At 38.5% G+C, this 20,496-nt stretch overlaps 2 protein-coding genes across 2 annotated transcripts; both read left to right on the forward strand.

The window, feature by feature from the left end:
- The first annotated feature begins 4,175 nt into the window (after positions 1 to 4,175).
- On the forward strand, positions 4,176 to 11,365 carry LOC148424605 (aspartate aminotransferase, mitochondrial). Its single transcript, XM_088413631.1, has 10 exons — positions 4,176 to 4,359; positions 6,419 to 6,575; positions 6,945 to 7,073; positions 7,141 to 7,200; positions 7,292 to 7,453; positions 8,421 to 8,525; positions 8,695 to 8,845; positions 9,211 to 9,376; positions 9,482 to 9,632; positions 10,250 to 11,365. The coding sequence occupies exons 1-10, from the start codon at positions 4,277 to 4,279 to the stop codon at positions 10,370 to 10,372; spliced, it is 1,287 nt and encodes a 428-aa protein (XP_088269757.1). The 5' UTR covers positions 4,176 to 4,276; the 3' UTR covers positions 10,373 to 11,365.
- Positions 11,366 to 12,089: 724 nt separating this feature from the next.
- On the forward strand, positions 12,090 to 20,495 carry slc38a7 (solute carrier family 38 member 7). Its single transcript, XM_088412737.1, has 13 exons — positions 12,090 to 12,168; positions 12,523 to 12,565; positions 12,968 to 13,399; positions 14,732 to 14,785; positions 15,280 to 15,424; positions 15,972 to 16,110; positions 17,087 to 17,185; positions 17,416 to 17,470; positions 17,564 to 17,678; positions 17,857 to 18,004; positions 18,367 to 18,566; positions 18,639 to 18,690; positions 19,361 to 20,495. Exons 3-13 carry the CDS (start codon positions 13,145 to 13,147, stop codon positions 19,461 to 19,463), a joined length of 1,365 nt encoding a protein of 454 aa, XP_088268863.1. The 5' UTR covers positions 12,090 to 12,168; positions 12,523 to 12,565; positions 12,968 to 13,144; the 3' UTR covers positions 19,464 to 20,495.
- The last annotated feature ends 1 nt before the right edge of the window (position 20,496 follows it).

Genomic DNA, 20,496 nt, shown 5'->3' on the forward strand with positions numbered 1-20,496 from the left:
GTGCGGGCCAGTGGGAATGGGAATAAGGGCCACGTTTATCAGCCAGGCCAGACTTCGAGCAGGCCTGCACTAAAGACTTTCTTAAATAACTTTTGTGTACTATCTGGTTAATTATTTTGACCCAAGAGATTTGGGATGTTGAGTTGAAGCTCGTCTCCATTTTGAATTGAAAGCAACGCTTGGAAAATATTGATGGTAGCTGGATGACTCTGACTGGATTCTTCCTCTTAAAACTGCTGAGTCAAAAATAACATATTCTGGGGAAAAACAAGCATACAAAAAAGAACCTACTCAATCTCTGGGTCACTTTGACTGAGCTTTCTGCTTTATTTTGTACAAAATAATCTTAAAATGGTTGGTTTGTATTGTGCAACCATGTATCAGGTCAGTCTAAATTTTGACCCACCAGTTTAAAGGCTGTTTTAAGGCCACAGAAAGTTGGTGGGTTGTGCAAGGGGCCCAGTGCTGAAACTGTGGTAAATGTATCATGTGAGTGACAATGGCAATCGTTTCTGCTTCAGATTCTTTAAAAAATGCTGATAATAAAATTACTATAAATCAATAACCTGGTAACCAATACTTTAATAGCTTTTCAGGGGTAACATACTTATGTAGACATTTTCAACAGTAAAATGTAATATTTTGTTTACAATGAACTGGAATAAGTTATTCCTGTACTATTAAGACTTTTAAGAATGCATACTTTTTCAACCAACTTGGGTTCCTTTAAATCCTGCTGTTTTAAGAGAGTAACTTGGAATTCAACTCGGTGATCACTCTCTTCACAACAATTTCTTAATTACGATGTAGAATAAAGCAAACCCCTTCATATAAAGTATATTCCCCATTATGGAATATTCCACTTCCATCAATTAATTATCAGTACTTTCATCTTTAATTAAACTCACTGTCTTTGTAGCCAACCTCTTCACACACCATCTCAGCACTACACATTCATTTTTTTTCACAAAAGTGCAGCAAATGTACTGTGTTGGACAAATGCACACAAACACAAAAATACAGTACAAGTGTGTGTGTGTGGGGGGTGTGCTGGGTGACACAAGGCAGCGTATAGTTGAAGCTGTTAACTGCTGACAATGAGGAAAGGGAGTTATATCCGCTCTGATTCCTTCACACACACACATCGAACGCTTGGAGTGAGGGAGATGAGACGAGTGAAACAAACAGATGAGATTCCCTCTGTGAATCCCCCCCACATCCCACCCCCATGTGCGACACACAATATAAAGTAGGCATACTTACTGGGCCAAACAAAGTGCAAATTTAATCGTTGTGAATAAGAAGGCACAGTTGATTCTTGTGGTGCTTCCCTGTCAAATGTAGCTCCTCCTGTAATATACATACTGGAAATAAACATAGTGTACATGCAGATGGATGGATTTTTTATTCATTCACTAATGCACTATAATGTACTAAATTTGTTAAGCATTACAGACTGTTTGAGTGACATCTTTTTACCCGTTTTGACATTTGACCACATTAAAAAGTAACCGGCAAGTTTATACATTCTTAAACATTATAATCTAAAATTAAGAAGTACATCACCTGTAGGTGTGGTAGGAGCAGATTACCAGTTTATCAAAAATCAAATAAATAAAAAAATAAGATTAACGCCATCAATATTTATCAATATTCAACACAGCACAACAGTATATGGAGACATCACAACTCGGCTCTGTAATTTACAATCATTTTGGTAGTTCTTCGCATAAGATAAGGAACACATACAGTAGCTGTGACTACTGATACCGTATCTAATGTCTACATGTGTTGCGCCACCAATTGTGTGACTATTTCTGTTAATTAAGGAGTGAGGCACCGCTGCATTATCAATATCTTTAGCCCACTTATGACGTTTTGCGTTTTAGTAATAAACTAAAGGCTTTTGTGATTTGTTTAAGTAACCAGCATGTAATTTTATTTGCTTAATGTTTAGTTTGACAATAAATAGGGTTTCACTGAGACTGTTCTCAGTCAACTTTTAATCACATGAATTTTTGGAATACCTGTGTATTAAATTAGTGAAACAAATCGATATAATGGTAATCTTTAAATTGTAGAGCTGTTTATGCCATAAACCTGTGTATTTTTTGAGCCTGTGTTATCTATCTTCAAATCAAACTGTCCAGTCAAACTGTCTGTCTGTGCTCCCACCACATTTGCTCAGATTCTTGCAGATGTATGCACCTGTTAACATGCGAATAATCAATAGGTCGTTTTGAATTGATTAAATTAATTGACAAGATTAATTGACAAAATTCTTAATGATCAGATACATATCACAGATATGTAATGATGTATACCTTTGTCAGTGCCTTTGTAGGAACAACGCATACACACCCCCATGACAAATAATCCCTCCACCTGAGCTATCAAAATGAAGAAAAAAAAAGTTTGAATCCTTTTATGTTGTGAGCTCTTTGAAGGGGGGAAAACAAATAAATCAGAGACCAAAGCAACTCTCATGAGTGCAACTGAGCTTGAGTTGTTTAAAAAGGCATTGTTTCACTGTCAAAGCTTTAGACTGTCACTTGCAGCCGGTATACTCTGCATTTGGAAAAATATCACATACCTTATTGTGATGAGAGAAGTTGCATTTATTACACCTTAGTCCTAGTATTGCTGCCTAAATCAAACATATTTATTAAGAAAATGCAGAATAATGGCTCATAGCCACACAAGCACACACACACACGCGCGCGCGCACACACACACACACACACACACACACACACACACACACACACACACACAAGCATTAAATCAGGTTTAAAAGAAGCCTATGTTGAGAAACATCTTCTGGCATTAGGCAATACCACTTCTCTCAGTTTGTCCTCATTTATTTTTTGCAGCGCTTTCATGTTTTTGCTTGTCAGCCTTGCTTCACAGGATCAGATTTTTCCAAACATCTTCTCAATATGGGGTATTAGAGAAACTTATAGAACATAAGTACCTTTGATAAAAGTTTCTGTTCATATTAAAGTTGAATAAGCTTACACCAAACCAAGTAATAATGTGTGTACTGCAGTCCTTAATAAATTAGACAGAAAACACTTCCAATGACAGGATATTAAAGAATAAAACTCCTGAATGCATTCAAGCTTGTTGGCATTTTTATGAAGGCGAGAGAGAAATAGGTAGGACAACATCTGTGCTTTCCTGTTGGCCTGAAGAGTGGAAAAACAAAACAAAATCGCTCTATAAACCTTTGTATGATCTCACATCGCAGATGCTAACTTAGTCTGGTACCAATGCAAAAATACCATTTGAAAACACTGCTGTCTGTTACTGCACAAGCTCACAACCTCAAGATATGTTGCTGCTGGAAACCTTTGTGAAGAACAGTTTGGAGTGCAATTCAAAATCCATTTGTTACTTTTTAAAACTGCTTGGATGAAAATGTGATATCTGTACTTCTTACTCTTGTGACAGATTTCAATCAGTATTTGGCCAATCTTATTTTTTACTATAGTGCGTAGTATATTCAAGCACACCACTAGCACTTTTTAAACAGTGATTAATTCCTGCTTGCTTGCAATGCTTTACAATCAAAGTAGCAGCCTGTGTTTCTCCAGGTCAGGTGGACACCACTGGTATGCAAAAGATCCACCACCTGAATAAAGTTCCGTTATGTTTCTTTTTTACGTTCATTAGCCTACATGTCCTTCAATTTTGTTGTACGATATTACAATATTATTGTACAATTTTATTGTACAATATTAAGACCTTTTATTCTATTCTATTTGCAATCAAACTTTTTTTTAATTAAGAATGGTTTGTTTTACACTGGCTTACTTTGTTAAAGTTAGTTTTGAAAATGAACTTTTCCTGACCACACTATTGTGTTTTAATGTTAGTATTTTTGAAGTGACACTAAGCGGCAGTCGCGGATGTATGGATGTGCGAGTCTGACCTCTAGCGGACAAATGCTGTCACTACAGAACGAGAAAAACGATATCAAGGTTTCAGTCCAGAAAATACCTTCATGTTAAACAGACAAATAATCCAGTGCTGCCAGGTGGCACACTAAAATATGTTACAGTACTTATGTCCCATTATCCACTTCAAGAAAGCAGTGAGTTGTCGACAAATCACATTCCAGTATTTCCAACAGCGTGCATGCCACGTGACCAACGTCGACGTCGCATTTCCGGCTTTCGTGACGTCATCACGTCCTCCGAGCGTCTCACCGTGGCCGTGACTGCCCTTCATCCGTCCACATTCTGACAGGCTCGCCTCCCCCCAGCACGCAGAAATGGCCCTGCTCAAGTCCAGCAAAGTACTCGTCTCTCTGGGGAACATTACCCCGTCATTGGGGGTCATGTCCTCCCGGAACAGGTAAAATTCGATATCTTATTAAAAATCTTGCTACAGTCGGATGCCATATGCTGTTTTGTTTTCTTATTTTGTTGCCACGAAAGTAGTTGTTGCGCATGCTAGCTTGTTTTCCTGCAGCCGAATAGAAAATTGCCAGCTGCGTTGACAGACTGAAGCTTGCATACAGCAAGGAGCTAATGTTAGCCGCACAGAGTGGCTAGCGAGCGCAGTCAGGGGTCATTGGTTGACAGAAGGCCTCGGCTTCACAACTCTCAGCTTGTTTGCACCTTGCGCTTTGGGGGGTTCAATTACACTTTTTATGCCAATTTGTGGTGTGAAAGCGCCAATATTTTTAATTAAATTCATGATGCAATCGGGACCACTTCCTGTATAGCCAATGCGAATGGATTAAGGTTTTAGCAAATATGTGTACAGGATTTGGTGTTCTAAAATTACATGATTCTTGCAAGCTAATGTGTGTTTGGTACTTTCAAAATGCTTAAATAGGCCAAAATTTGCTTTCTAGGTTTTAGGGAAGACACATTTGACTTTCATTATGAGCAAAATTATTTGCCGGTGTAGATAAATCCTCTTGCCCTGATTGGCTGCTGTTGACCCCTTTCCATCGTTGATTGGTTCAACTGCAGAGGCGTTGTTCACGCGTTTCGGAAAAAAAGTTGTGTACTTTTTTTTTTTTAACCTGTAGATTTAATCCAAGTCAGATATATTTAATATATGTATTTAAATAATAGAGTAAATATTCCTTGTTTGCATTTTGTCTCCGAATACATATTCTTTTAGATTATGCTCATTTCTGCTTGTTTTTGTGGACGGGTTTTCTCCAACTTCTATTCCAGTGGTTCTCATGGCGGGGTCCGTGACCTGACTGACTGGTCCTTAAAATAATTTGGTGTTTTGGAACTGATTTAGTTTATCTCTTATCGATTACAGGTTTGTGCCTTGTTTGTGTGCTTAGAGTTTTTGCCGCCGCCTTTTTAACTCAGTTAAAAAAAGATCACAACTCAGTGTGTGAATGTCACATGACCAAACATACTACCTGCGCTCTGAGCAGCCGTGATGCTGTTTTCAATGAACTGCCAGAGGCAAAATAGCGGAACCCGAAGATGGATGAAATTGGATAGATTATAGCCTAATTAGTATTCCACAAACACATTTCTAAATGGTAAATTGGCTTTCACTGATAAATCACTTTAATGCTATGTTAAGACTAGTGGGGGGGGGGGGGGGGGGTCAGAGGGTATATTATTGTGATGAACATTTTTCATTGACTTCCCTTTTAAATGAAAACGATTCATCATCTCCGTAGGTCCTACGTGTAATTTCTTTGTTGATGTTTTTTCCAGAAGAAACCACCCTATGGCGGCCTTTGCTCTATTGATCCCTGATAACTTCTGTGTTTTTAAGCTGAAGTTCAGGGGTTCAAAGGTTCTATGAGTATGTAAACTATTATGAATGCCAATAAGAAATTGTTCTTTATGCCAATAACACAATTTAAAAGGCCACCGTTTCACACATTCTTTGGCAGGGATTTTGCTCTCAACTCAGTTCTTATTATTTTGGTAATTTATTATGACGAGGAGTTGCTTGGAGACAACTGCCCTTTGCAGAGATTTCAATCCTAATTTTAGCTGCAAAGTAAAGAGGGTTTACAAAGCTGACGGAACTTGACACCAATGTTAGCTGCAGTCATCTTAACCTGGAATTGTGCGTGTTTTTTTTTTTTTTAATGCCAATATATTTGATGCAGTTGATCTGCAAAAAAAAAAAAATGTAATTTCAGTTAAATGGCATTTCACTGTTATGACTTAATAGGATAAAATTAACGAAGGTTCATTACATTTCTGTGACATTCCAGTTATTCCTAATCACATTCACGTGCTTCTACATAAGCATGATCTCCTCAGTTCACATGATTTGTTAGGCCTAAGCGTCGCAGATCATAGCGATTAAATTACCATGACCAGTGTGACATAAGGCCCCCACATACTCACGTTTGGACCTTGTACGCTTGCATTAACGTCCCTGTTCACAATGCTTGTTTTGTCCTGTGTCCGAGCAGTTCCTGGTGGGGCGGAGTTCAGATGGGTCCTCCTGATCCCATTCTAGGAGTGACCGAAGCCTTCAAGAGGGACACCAACCCCAAGAAGATGAACCTGGGGGTGGGAGCCTACAGGGATGACCAGGGCAAGCCCTTTGTCCTTAGCTGTGTCCGCAAGGTAAAACTGCACACAAACATGGATGTAATGCCTCCTTATCGTTCGGCATGTTTTTGTGTATTTGTGTGTGTAACTAGCAGAGGCACATATTGAAGACACATGCTGTTTGATGCGTATGCTTTCTAGTGGACATGATTGCTTGGTTTGGCCTAGTGCTGAGGGAACACACACTATTATGATGCGTTATTGGTCTAGTATGACGTAAGGTCATCTAAGTAATTTTCTCGAACGGATTATTACAATTTTCACCTTGAAGAAATGGCGAACAGACTATGATGGAAGGGACGGCGGGGCACTGACAACTGACGGACCAGCAAAGGAATGTAAAATGCCCACCTCTGGTAAATAGTCTCTGGCATTTTTTTTCAGGCAGAAGCCTTGATCGCAGCAAAACAGCTGGATAAGGAATATCTTCCCATTGGTGGTTTGGGAGAGTTTTCAAAGGCTTGCGCCCAACTTGCTCTTGGAGCTGATAACGAGGTCTTGAAGAGTGGCAGGGTAAGTTTCTATGTGCTAAATCAGCGCAGTGACGTTTCAAGCTGTAAACTAGTTGTCTCCCCCATAGAACATTACTGTCCAGACCATCTCGGGAACTGGATCCCTGCGTATCGGAGCTAACTTTTTGGTAATACTCTCTTGTATACTAGTTCCGCAAGCCCTAATGAACAGTAAAGCAGGGCTGCATTTTCTCACTTGTGTTTTATCTCCTGGCCCAGTCTCGGTTCCATGGAGGTCCTCATGATGTGTACTTGCCCAAACCCTCCTGGGGTAACCACACACCCATCTTCAGAGACGCTGGAATGCAGCTCAAAGCCTACCGCTACTATGACCCCTCCACGTGTGGCTTTGATTTCAACGGAGCTTTGGAGGACATCTCTGTAAGACATGAGACTTTGCTTGGGTGGGCCCTTTTGAGAGGAACATTTCTAAAGTGGGTCATGATATGAGACACTACTGACAGACTTTTTTTTTTCTTTCCTTTTAAATGTTGGCAAACGCAATACCATACGCCTGTGTAGTCGTAGTCACAAAGATGCTACAATACTAACACACTGATACCACTTTTATGATAAAACATGCTTTTGTTAAAATTGCAAGACATAAGGCTAGACTCACGCACAGGTGTCGAACGCCAGTCCTTGAGGGCCGGTATCCTGCAGGTTTTCTCTCCTAAACACACCTGATTAGGATAATTTTCAAGCTCCCCCAGAGCTTACTAATGAGCTAATCATTTGAATCAGGTGTGTTGAGAGAAAACCGGAAAACCTGCAGGATACCGGCCCTCGAGGACTGGAGTTTTTGTTGATTATCAACAAAAAAAGAACAACAAAAAACAACAACAAACAACAAAAAAACTATCAGATTATATCGATCTACATCCAAAATGTCTGAAATTAGTACTCATACACTGGTCCTTTCATTATTATTATTATTTTTTTTATTCAATTGCAATCCTTTTTTGTGGTTGAGGTTCTGTAACCCAAATATTCGGAAATATTCACCTGATAAAGTCTTCTAACATTTCATACTATAAAATAAATAAAATCACGTATTGTTTCTGCTGATATCATATCAATCAATAGTCACCTCTAATAATAACATAGTATAATTTTGTAATCCAGGTTGGCAAGCAGTCAAACTTGTACTCGTCACTTTTGCATCTCTAGTTTTGTGTGTTTTTCATAAATTTGCAATTAAGGACCTTTTTTTTTTTGTATCCATTTTTTGCAACATTCACAAATCAAGTTGCCACATTAGTTAAATAGTGACCAGCAAGCAGTGACTAGCTACTGTACATGTCCTGTTTAAAGTATGACTGACCTAAAGTACTTTGTTTTTTTCCAGAAAATCCCAGAGCAAAGTGTGATTTTGTTGCATGCCTGTGCCCATAACCCCACCGGTGTGGACCCCAAGCCTGAGCAGTGGAAGGAGATATCTGACGTTGTTAAGGTGTGTCTTCCTTCTCAGTAAATATGGGGATTCTTACAAACACAACTGCACACACACCTTGCAATCATCATTTGGTATAATTCTAAAGGCAACGTAGATAACAACACTGTTAACGTTTATTGATGCCTCTTGCCTGTCTGTCTCCCGCGACTTTCTTTGCTCCTTACAGAAACGCAACTTGCTGGTGTTCTTTGACATGGCCTACCAGGGCTTCGCAAGTGGAGACATTGATCGCGATGCCTGGGCAGTGCGCTACTTTATCGAGCAGGGCCATAACATTGTATTGTCCCAGTCCTTTGCAAAGAACATGGGTCTCTATGGTCAGTATTTAATGCATGAAAGCAGAGATTCCCAAGTGCTTTTAACTGACTGTGCAAAAAGTGCAGTTCGGCAGATATATGCATTCAAATTCAAATATGCATTCCTTCTAAGAATATTAAGAATATTTTTATGGGGTTTACACTTTTTGTGGTGTTATTTCTTGTCAACACAGACATGACAAATATCAATTTCAGAGTTAATAAAAGCACTTTGCGCCGCCTTGATGTGAGCACCTAAGCTAGTGCTAAACTCGAGATGATAAATCAGTTGGCATGCCCATTATTTTATACAAATGCAAGCATTCCTTCAAAATTAGGCTGACATGTTTAAACAAGTTGATCTTATTACGCTCCTATTTTGCAAGGTGAGCGTGTGGGAGGCTTCACTGTGGTGTGTAAGGACAGTGAGGAGGCGAAGAGGGTGGAATCTCAGCTCAAGATCCTCATCAGGCCCATTTACTCCAACCCGCCAATGAATGGAGCAAGAATTGCTGCCACCATTCTTAACACGCCAGATCTGCGCAAACTTTGGTAAAAGTTGTTAGGTTACTGTGCAGAAATCATATGATGCAAGTATTGGTGTTTTTTCAACTGGAGCCACAGCTAACAGCTGTTATCATTGTGTGTGCGCAACAGGCTGGAGGAGGTCCACGGGATGGCCAATCGCATCATCAAGATGAGAGAACAGCTGGCGGCCGGTCTGAAAAAGAATGGCTCCACCCACAACTGGCAGCATGTCATCGACCAGATTGGAATGTTCTGCTTCACAGGCCTCAAACCTGAACAGGTACACATGAAAAATAATTAAAGGACGCTGATGGGGTCCAAAAAATAACAACAAAACTAGCAGTAGCAATGAAAGCAAGTAGGTTCCCATCTGTTTCCCGAGGTTGGTCATGTGACATTTGCAAACTGACCTGCGATTGGACTGTGAAGTGACAAAATGGCCACAAATATTCCATAAACGCATTATTGATCAGAATCCTATGTTTAGACAAGTGACGCCACATAGGATAATATTATTATTGTAAAGAACGTTTTTGTCTTGACTTGCCTTTTAAGAAATTATATGCAGTTAAAGTGATTAAAAAAAAACATATTCCATCATATTCCAAGCCTTCATTCATTTAGTCCTAACCACTGTTGTCACTGTTACCCAGAAAAAGTAACTTAGTTACTTTACTGGTTACTTTCTTGAAAAAAATAATGTAGCTACGAAACTGATTACGTGCTTGTTCTTTTAAAAATGATATAAAACACACCCTTTTTGACTGATGCTTTTTGTAATAAAACTAAATCCGAATTGCTACTTGTGTTTACTTAATATGTCTAATGTATAGACTGGGGAGGGTGTTCCTCATGACCTACTTCATTTTATATCCCATCTCAAATCTTCTCTTCCAGGTTGAACGCATAACAAAAGAGTTTTCAGTGTACATGACCAAGGATGGCAGAATCTCCATGGCAGGCGTTTCCTCCGGAAATGTGGAATACCTGGCTGAGGCCATCCACGCCGTTTCAAAGTAGAGCGGATCACGACAACCAGGCGATGAAGTTGAAGAGATTTGATACGTCACTTGTCTCCTCGATTCATTTCTAGTACACAGTTAGACATTTTTCTTGGACTTCATCGGCCTACTCTGCAACTTGTTGTTCTTAAAGTGGTTTACTGTTTCTTTTCTTTAAAAACGATGTCATTAATACAACAGATTCCCTTGCTAAATTGTTCATCGTATTCACTTTTAGCTGACTGAGATATCCATTGTAATCATGTCTTATTTATTTTATATACCAAACCCTAACTGCTGTTTTTTGCTTTCGGCTCACTCACTTAAAACCATCAGGGTAACATTTAAAATATGGTTTCAAGCACAAGCGATGATCTGGGTTTTTTTTTTTGTAAGCACTTTATGTCTTTCTTCGAACTAAAGCACTCTGATTTTCAGAATTAAGCTGGTACTCATTTTGTCATTGGTAGGAAAATTGTCTATTGTATGATTAGTTCATCACCTGACCTAATCAGTCATTGAGTACTTTTCTTCATTATCAATCTGGCATTTCAAGTTATCAGTCTCACCTGTCTCCCTTCTTTCTTTTAAACCTTTTTTTTAGATCAAATATTAACTTTGTGAGTCGTCAGTTGCCGAACAGCAGTTTCTCAGTCAGTTGTCTCCTCCTCCAAACCAGCCATGCGAGTCAAACTGCTACAGTACTTCAGTAATTAAGTTCAGTAGAAATGTGGGTGATGTATTCTTTTTTTTTTTTTTAAACAGAGATGATTCATTTATATTTTCATTTCATTTATTTTAGTTTTCTTGACCGGATTTCCATAAGAGGGTTTTGCATACAGAATTGCTACAGTTGTCTCGGTTTGGGCTTTAAGCGGTGAAGTGTCAGTCTAGTCATCATTAAGACATGAGTATAGAGGGTATAAGAAAGTCAAATGTTATCGTTGGCCTTCTGCATATTAATGCACTGCTCATGTGTGTTACAGAAATACAATAAATCATTATACAGTAATTCTGCTCCTGTGTTTTTTTTCCCTCCATTCTAATATAAAATGTGATAAGCTAACTGCAGTATTGCATATTTAAAAGCAAAACCTCAAGTTTTAACCAGTTGACATTCTTAGAAATTAAATCACCAGTACTGTGCAGTACAGCAGTAAAGGAGAACAATCAGATAATTTCAGTTTTTTTCTTGGCATCAATATCATTATTGTAATATTTTCAGTAGGTTATAATGCAAGGTGTTCTCAGGCATGAGTCTGCAATTTAAGAAAAAAAGCCTTTTTTTCAGTTCACTTGTGTAGTGAATTTATCAAATTGTGAAGAGATCTTAGTGACACCACATCAATTGTTCAAATAAAAACTTGACTGGTTATTTCTTTTAAATGGTTGAAAATCGTGTGACTGTATTAGTATTACTGTTTTAATTTAGTTTTTGTTAAACAATTAACTAATGTTTTATTCTATACTAGTGAGTAAAAAATAGTACAAACGGGAAAAAAACTCATAAGACACATTCACGGTACTAGTGCACTGTACTGTCTTACTACTCCAGACAACAAACATTCTGTTTATGTTTCTGTACATGGACAGTGGTAACATCTTAACAAGCTTTGCATAGTTTCCAAATAAGGTTAAATTGCGTCCTGTAAGGTCAAAGTGGCGCAAGAAGTGGAAAAGTCAAATTCAGAGATAGCAGTACATTACTACATTTCCCACAACCCCCAGTCACGTGACAAAGCATCACGTGCCATTCAGTCCTGTATGAGGATGCCAAAAGTCTTCCTAGTTAGGTGAATTCCTAAATGACAAAAGGTATCTTCACATTTTCCTCCCTTATGTATTCTCGAATTGTCGATTGAAAGGGTTAAGATTATCACGGACAAATCTTGTTTCAGATATTTATTGTTAAGGTGAATATGAAGACAGCAAGGTAGCTAGGTTAGCTAACAAAAGAGGTGATCGAAAAACAAAAGGATTGAGTGCACTAGCACTCATGCATTGTTACTTGAAGGACATACTTATACATTGTTACGTCAACGACACGCTGATCGAATCACTCGGAACCTCCGTTAAATGTCACGCACTCAGGAATTTGCGCTTAGACTAAAACAGTGTAGCTTGCATGAGGTCCACTTGTCCATTGTCACATTCGCTTCTTTTCCACAGCCTCTGCAGACCACGCTGACTGGATATCGACTAATTTGTGAAGGTAACTTTATGGTGCTCTTACCATTTTAGTCCATTCGTAACATTTTGTTATGCCTATACAGTCTAACACAATGCAAGTATAAAAAAAAATGAAGACACCCCTCAGATTTTACAATTTATTTCTTAACACTTGAGTAAAATAAATAATAAAATACTGGCCTACAGACTGCAGCAAACTGTTTAAACGTGTGTGTCAAATAAGTATTTTAAAGAGATAGATTGTTTATTATTTTTAATTAGACTCAATTCGTATATTCTTTTGACATACGAGCTATCTTTGGGCCGATATTGTGTGTGGACTTGTGGTACGAGTGCAACATTGCTGTAAAGTAGCGATTTAAACTCCATCTACGTCCCTATATGATATTTTGGGTGTCTAAATGTAATCTGAATTTCATTCCAGATTATCAAATGGACCCTCCTGCTCACTAATACTTGTTCACTTCCAAACATTGGCAACCTCCTGACGGCCGTGGACAACGTTCAAGATTTACTCAATCGACATTTAGATTTTTTTAAAGCTGGATTCAGAGAGTTGGAGATTTGGCTGTGCAACCCCTGAGCTCCTGTCAATTAGCTCATGGCCATTAACACTGATATGGATGACTGGGGAGGAGTTGGCAGCAATGACTCTGGAGAACGAGCGTGGCTCCTGCAGAGTCCCAGCATGGACACGACGCAACATCTCGAGTCGGAGAGGAGGCCGAGCGGCACCGTGTCGTCCTTGGGAGCCGTCTTCATCGTGGTGAACGCGGCTTTGGGAGCCGGTCTGCTCAACTTCCCGGCAGCCTTCAACATGGCAGGAGGAGTGGTGGCAGGGGTGATGCTTCAAATGGTGAGGTGCTTACAACCCATTTGTAAATGGGGGATATTAATCTTGTTTTCTAGTGACGCCCTTAATTGTTGTGATGATAGTAATAACACACAAAATGCAGTTCCAGAAGTTTGGAAACACCCAAACACATCAATTCAAATGGTCTCGATCTCATTAGTAAGAGGTCCAAGAATTTCCCTATCGAATATTTTTCGAATTCATTATTTTGTGAAATCGTTGAATGAAATTGTACTTTACAGTTGAGTGTAATTTTTCCATTACTGTTCAATGACCAATTGTTGTTGTTAAATGATCTTTAGTAGTAAAAAAGACAGTTGAGGAACGGCACATGAGAGGAACTGATGTTACACACCAACATTTTTTTGATTTATTTAGTTGTTTGCTCTTTTTTTTATAAAAGATTAAAAAGCAGATGTTTGCAAAAGTCTTGTTTTGATTAAACAAAAAGAAATACTCAGAATAATTACTGTTGAGAGGCTGGAACAAGAATTATACCATTTTTGGCTAAATAATGGCTGAACAATTACTATCACAGAGTTGTTGATTAATCTCATAACTGATTCGCTGTCAGTCAATTAATTTTGACACCTCTAGTTTTGATCAACGTTTTTAGTTTACCAAATAGTTCCACCAATATATCTTCTTAACATTAATGAATTTCATGGCAGACTGATACTGTGTTTTGGAAAATAATTTGATCATGCGGGTTGATACATATATGGCCAAATGATACTAATTTAAAAATGATTTTGAAATGGTTTTTTGTCATTGTTGTTATTGTCGTTGATCAAATGGGCCATTTTTATCATATATTCTTTGTATATTTTACTTTGTTATCGTGTAATACCAATTGATATAAAAAAAAAAAAACTCTCAGAAATGCCAGATAAATTGTTAACTGCAACTGTTAGCGACTGAATCATGTTGCCAAGGTAAAGTCCTTCATGTGCTGGTAAAATGCTAACGTAAGCCAAAAACTGCCTGCACTGTCAGCAAGCTCACTTATTTTGCGGATTGCATGTGGCTTGCAGATAAGTTATGAAAAAATTAAAAACTGTGGTAGCTTGGCATACATTTCTAAGGGAGTCACAGCTACTTAATCCAATCATGCTCAACTTTTTATGAATGAAATTGCACCTTTTATTATCTTGAGCTCCTAAAACAGGTGTTCAAACATTAAAACTGGGCCACAATGTTCTAATGTGTTGAGTGCTTATATGTAAATGTTTTTGCTTCGAATGTTCATCATATTTGAGAACTTAATGTCCTCAAACACAAAAATATTAGCCAGCATTCAATTTTAGTGTGACATTCCCTTTGTTTATCTTTCAGTTCATGCTGATCTTTATTATCAGCGGTCTGGTGATTTTGGGTTACTGCTGTCAGGTTAGTGTCATTAAAGCCTTCCACAAACATCTCATTCTTTTAAGTCCTCCTCATTCACTATTGTTTCCTTATACTACCATCTGCATGTATGGTACTTTTTTGTGTACAAGTAGTAGTAGTGGAATGCTTAGGTCAGCATTGTGCCTCAGACTTTCACTTCCTGAATGGCGCGTGGACTCACATGATTATGTTTTAACGTTTCATATGTGCTTACGTATAACTGAGCCACATCAAGACTTTAAGATGTTTTGGAATGTTGGCGGAAGGAAACCGAGGAGTCGGTGCAAATTCCACAGAGGGAAGCTGTAGCAAAGACTCAAACGCTGAATCTCAGAAATTTGGGGCAGAATGTCTATTACTATTTCGCCGTGTTGCCCTTCAAAATCATAACGTACAAAACAAGAGCCTTAATGCACACACCAGTTGTTTTACCCTATAATATCGTTAATCGAATTAGCATCGCCAAGTTCATTCAGCTGCTTTGATTTCCTCAGGTCAGTAACGAGAGCACCTATCAGGAGGTCGTCCGAGCCACTTGCGGCAAAGTCACGGGGGTCCTGTGCGAGGTCTCCATCGCTGTCTACACTTTTGGCACTTGCATTGCTTTCTTCATCGTCATTGGAGACCAGCTGGACTGCTGTGAGTAGATTTTCAAGTTTTGCTTCTTCCAACTCTGTACAACATTTCGATGCAGTGTTGCACACTACATGTTGAGGTAGACATCAAAGAGAAAAGAAATAATTGCTCAAATGACTCATTTTGAATTAGTTGAATGATGTTTTATTCAATTACGAGACCATTTTATCCTGAGGGGAAAGAACTTTTCAGGATAACACGATAGGGCTGCTGCGGCGGTGAGATGAGTTTCCCAGCCCTCTGGTAAAATCAATATTAATATTTGTATTATAATTAGTAGTACAAATCCAAAGTTTTGTGTATTAGTAATGATAAACTCTATAGCAAATATGATGTGCTTTTGCCGCAAAGGGCATATAGGGTGGCGGGAGTATCTGTCATGTGACCGTGTCATGTGGTGCTTCATCCCAACGTGCTGACAGCGACAAACTTCGCCTCCTTCTGGCGCCTGAAGTTAGACTGTGACCTTGTGTGGTCACTCCTGCTTTTTATGACTTTTTACATGCTCATCCATCTGAAATACAACTTTTTTTTTTTTAATTGTTACAAGTGATTGCGGTGGCGTTTCCAGACGGTTCCGTCAGCGGCTTGTGGTACGCCGACCGCAAGTTTACCATTGTGGTCACTGCAGTTTTGGTCATTCTGCCTTTGTCCATCCCGAAAGAAATTGGCTTCCAAAAATATGCCAGGTAATTGCACTTTTTAAGATGTCACATGATGGAATTATTTTCCCAGCCAGGGAGTTGATTTGTTTTCCATGCTTAATAGGCAACACAATAAAATATTAAAAAACACTCAAAGTCCACAGCAATCAAAACATTCAATGCCAATGTGGACTTATGTTGCTTTGTTTTTTCATTGGAAGGGGTTTGTATGGATCTGACATGCCTGCCCTTTAAATTGCAAGTACTTGAGTGATAATGAGCCAAATTGAGATTTTTTTTTTCCAAAATATCCTGAAATTCTGTAATTTATTTGAAATGCAGTTGAAAAGATTTGAAAATAAATCATTTAAGAATAATAATGCATTTTCTAAAATTTGGGTTTTTAAATCACTATGTGAAGTGTGTATAAAAACATTTTTTGCAGGGGATTCTGATAATTTCATATCTTAAAAACTGTTGTAGGATTACAAAAAAAAAATCCCTCAATTTAAAGTGTATGACAATTAAAGATATGCTTACTTTCAATACATGTTGATATTATGTAAGATTTTTCTTGCGTCATCCTTGCAGAATTTAAATGGAACCAATTCATGTTTGCAACCGAAGTAATGTATAACTTGAGGGGAAAAAAATGAATAAAAACAAATGTTGTACCCGAGCCACTCCAAAGAGCATGTGTACGATGAGATGTGATAAAAATCGATGGAACTGTCTTGATAAAGAAATCAAAGCTACCAAAAACTTGGCGCACTTCAGAAAGCTTTATAAAAATCACTTTTTGCATATGGCAGTGGAAGAAAAAAAATGAAAATATTAGAAATGCTCTAGATCAATACACTAGCATGTAGCAACCTTGTTTTGTTTTTTTTATTCATTCATGAAACATATGAACAATGTGTAGGCAGCATAAGAACAAGACGCTCAAAATACGAGCTACATTATGATCTCTCTATGTTGTTGTCTTCCCTTTAACAATATCTATGTGTGTGTTTTTCTTCAGTGCTCTGAGTGTGATGGGTACCTGGTATGTTACCATCGTGGTGATCGTAAAATACATATGGCCTGATAAAGAGGTCATGCCAGGGATTGTTCCTAGCAGGTGAGGATGCCACACAATTAACGGCAGGTCAACTCCTGATCTATTGTTAGGCTGTACCTGTTTTTACAAACCAGCACACATTCTAGACCAAAAAGACAAAAAAAGTATCCAACCAACAGCGCACAACTCTCAATTCAAACTCGCCTGTGCTGTATACTGTAAAAGCCCTTAAAATAAGATTGCGTTTTTCTTCATTTGTTTTTTCATTCCACATCATGTGTTTGTTCCAGTTCCACCTGGACTGCAGTTTTCAATGCAATGCCAACCATATGTTTTGGTTTCCAGGTACTATTTTTATTAGTCATTTAATCTCATGGAAAAAAAATGCTGTTCTGTTCTTTCTGGAATCCCCAGATCTTTTGGTCTTTTTCTCCACAGTGCCACGTCAGTTGCGTGCCGGTGTTCAACAGCATGAGCAAGAAGGCGCTCAAACCCTGGGGGCTTGTTGTTACGCTCAGCATGATTATCTGCCTCTTTGTTTACACTGGGACAGGTATTTGCTCAAAGATCCTTGAGACATAATCACTATTGTTATGATAAACTGTAATGTCAAAATGAGTGATGTCATCTTCTACACATATGAATTTCGCTTCTGTAATTTCACAAATATATGTTCACCCTGTTGTAGGACTGAGATGTGTGATTTTTTTTTATATGTGTATTCTGGTCAGGTGTCTGCGGCTTCTTGACGTTTGGATCTAATGTCAGTCAGGACGTGCTGATGTCATATCCTCCCAATGACATCGCCGTGGCCATCGCCAGAGCGTTTATTGTCGTCTGCGTGGTTACCTCGTACCCTATTTTGCATTTCTGTGGCAGGTAAAACAATCAATGCATGTTTTAATGCCAATGGATTACAGTTGTCTTTCTTATATATATTGTGATGACCTTATTTATTCTTTTTGATACTGCTTGTTTGATTATTTTGATTTTGTTGAACCACCTATGGCGCCAAAAATCAGAAAGTCCTCTTAACGTCACTGTAAGTCAAGGCGCTACTGTATAGAAATCAAAACAAATATTGCACAGAGATCATGTGACGCATTTAAGTTTGGCACAAAGGTCTATAATCTGTGCCTCCAGAGCTGCATGTGGTTCTTCTGTTCCTTTACTGTGTCTGATGTGGAAAAATACTTGAGTATATAATTGAATAGAGTCATTTGAGCTCGATGTGTTTGCAGGGCTGTCATCGAAGGTCTGTGGTTGCGCTGGCAAGGCGAGCAGGTGGAGGTGTGCGTATGGCGTGAGCGGAGGCGGAGGATCGCACAAACGCTCCTGTGGTTCGTCATCACCCTCATTCTGGCGCTCTTCACCCCGGATATCGGCCGGGTCATCTCGCTCATCGGAGGATTGGCGGCCTGCTTTATCTTCGTCTTCCCAGGTATCCCCGCCTCCTCGTTCGTGTTTGCGGCTTAATAGCGCATGGTCATGTTTTTTGTATTTCATTTTAAAGGTTTGTGTTTGATCCAAGCCAAATTGCTGGAGACAGACAGTCGATCTGCCAGGTAAGTGTTTTTTTTTTTTTCTCGTCATCTCAATAGTAGTACACAAACACAGATGCATTTCGCCGTTATCATGGTTTAAAGGCAAAATTCGTAACTCAGCATTTTCACAAAAGATGGCCAAGAGTTTGGAGTTTTTAATCAGTTTTTAATCCTTGTGGCAGCTGCTCTGTGATATAAAACAATTTGCAATTATGTCATATTTCAGGTTGACTTAGTAATTGCCCTTGCCTTTAGGTTTGGGCCAAGTTAGAGCTTTATGATTATGATGAAACGAATCAGCACATACTGTAAACATGAAATATCTCAAATCTTTTTTCAACTTATTACAGCACTAATATTAGTTCTTCACAAAGTATAAAAAATATACAACAATTATGTGACTGAGTACTGTTAGACTATCTGCTTGTTTAGGGCTGTTTATATTCAACCTGTTGTTTTTTTATTTATTATATATTTAATTTTCAAATGGATTTTCAACTAAATTGTCGGGCCCTTTTTTAATTTTGAGAGTTACCCTTTCTAAGCGAAAGGATATTTTTGAATGCAAAAAGTGTAACATGCTTGACAAATAGGATTAAGGCATATACTGGAATGCACAAAAATAAAGCCAATATTAAAAGAGTACTCAAATGGCACTAAAATTAAACCTGGTTGGTGTTTTCTTTCCCAGCTGGCATGGACTGGTGGTCTTCGGTATCGTCATGGTTACACTCGGAGCGTTCATTTTCGGCCTCACCACGACTAATTCCATCTATCAGGACATCATCGGCTAAAGGGAACATTTCAGCCTGTGGACATTGTTCTGAACTTCTAAATAAGACTTGAGAAGCTTCACAAATAGGTGACTCATTTAATCAGCCCTGACCTCAACCTGATTGCACATTTGTACCACAGAACCAGGAGTAAACTGAGGACATCCCTCCCAGACAACCAAGTCAACATAGGACACTTTATGCTTTGTGTGTGAAGTTTTACATATTTTTATGATTTTAATTAGCAGCTGACGCTGTTTTTGAGGGGTAACTGCAGGCAATCCACAGCTGCTTAGACTGTTGACCATATACAGGTTTCCAAGTGCTAAGCAACTTTGTATAGAAAAGAGTTCAAAATAAGGTAGGTTGGTTAGTGGATTTGGACCAATTTGTACATTTTAAATTGCATGTCAGAGTACATGTTAATCACTGAGGAACAAGAGCTGTGCTTCACAGTCATCAAATCAAAGTCCAGGGTAGTGAGTGTTTGCAGTGCGGGGTTGGAACGTGATGATAGATTTGCATCTTTTGATGCTTTGAGTAATGTGTCAATTCTTTGAAGTGGCTCCATATTCTATATCATATTTGGACAATTTTGGCAAAAGACTGATTATACAGAACTTAGGGATTGATGGGGTTTGACTTGTTTGCAATAAAGGAAGCCATTATAGTGTGAGCACAATACCATCTTAGCGCACAATTCAAGTTGGTATTGAGTTTAACGGGTTCATGATAAAGACAATGGAGTTTTGCTGAAGCTCAAACCAAAGTTTGAGATTTGTCTTCTTGAGCTCCTGTGGCGAAGACAACACTACAGCCAGGACATTCAGGTTGCATTGTTCAAAGCAATATTTTATGTTGTATGTATGGTAAAAAGGGAACCATTTTTTTAAACAATGTAAAGGGATTTTTTTTTCCCCCAAGAATAACATTTGTGTCAAATGTTTTGGTTATGATTTTTCTGGTGCTGCTGCTGATTTGTCCTACATTTTTTTTTGTCCCAAATGTCCATCTTGTATAACCAAGATTGGTGAATAAACCTTACAATGCACAG

Source organism: Hippichthys cyanospilos, chromosome 4, assembly GCF_059441005.1.
Source record: "Hippichthys cyanospilos isolate Australia breed blue-spotted pipefish chromosome 4, RoL_Hcya_1.0, whole genome shotgun sequence".
In the NCBI taxonomy this organism is placed as follows: domain Eukaryota; kingdom Metazoa; phylum Chordata; class Actinopteri; order Syngnathiformes; family Syngnathidae; genus Hippichthys; species Hippichthys cyanospilos.

What these genes read in the sequence shown, in the direction of transcription:
- LOC148424605 (XM_088413631.1), top strand. Translation starts at nt 4,277, where the DNA reads ATGGCCCTGCTCAAGTCCAGCAAAGTACTCGTCTCTCTGGGGAACATT. An exon ending in AGGTCTTGAAGAGTGGCAGG is followed by an intron (nt 7,074 to 7,140) that starts GTAAGTTTCTAT and finishes TCTCCCCCATAG; the next exon opens with AACATTACTGTCCAGACCAT. An exon ending in GAGCTTTGGAGGACATCTCT is followed by an intron (nt 7,454 to 8,420) that starts GTAAGACATGAG and finishes GTTTTTTTCCAG; the next exon opens with AAAATCCCAGAGCAAAGTGT.
- slc38a7 (XM_088412737.1), top strand. Translation starts at nt 13,145, where the DNA reads ATGGCCATTAACACTGATATGGATGACTGGGGAGGAGTTGGCAGCAAT. An exon ending in CCAGGGATTGTTCCTAGCAG is followed by an intron (nt 17,186 to 17,415) that starts GTGAGGATGCCA and finishes TGTTTGTTCCAG; the next exon opens with TTCCACCTGGACTGCAGTTT. An exon ending in CTTTGTTTACACTGGGACAG is followed by an intron (nt 17,679 to 17,856) that starts GTATTTGCTCAA and finishes TATTCTGGTCAG; the next exon opens with GTGTCTGCGGCTTCTTGACG.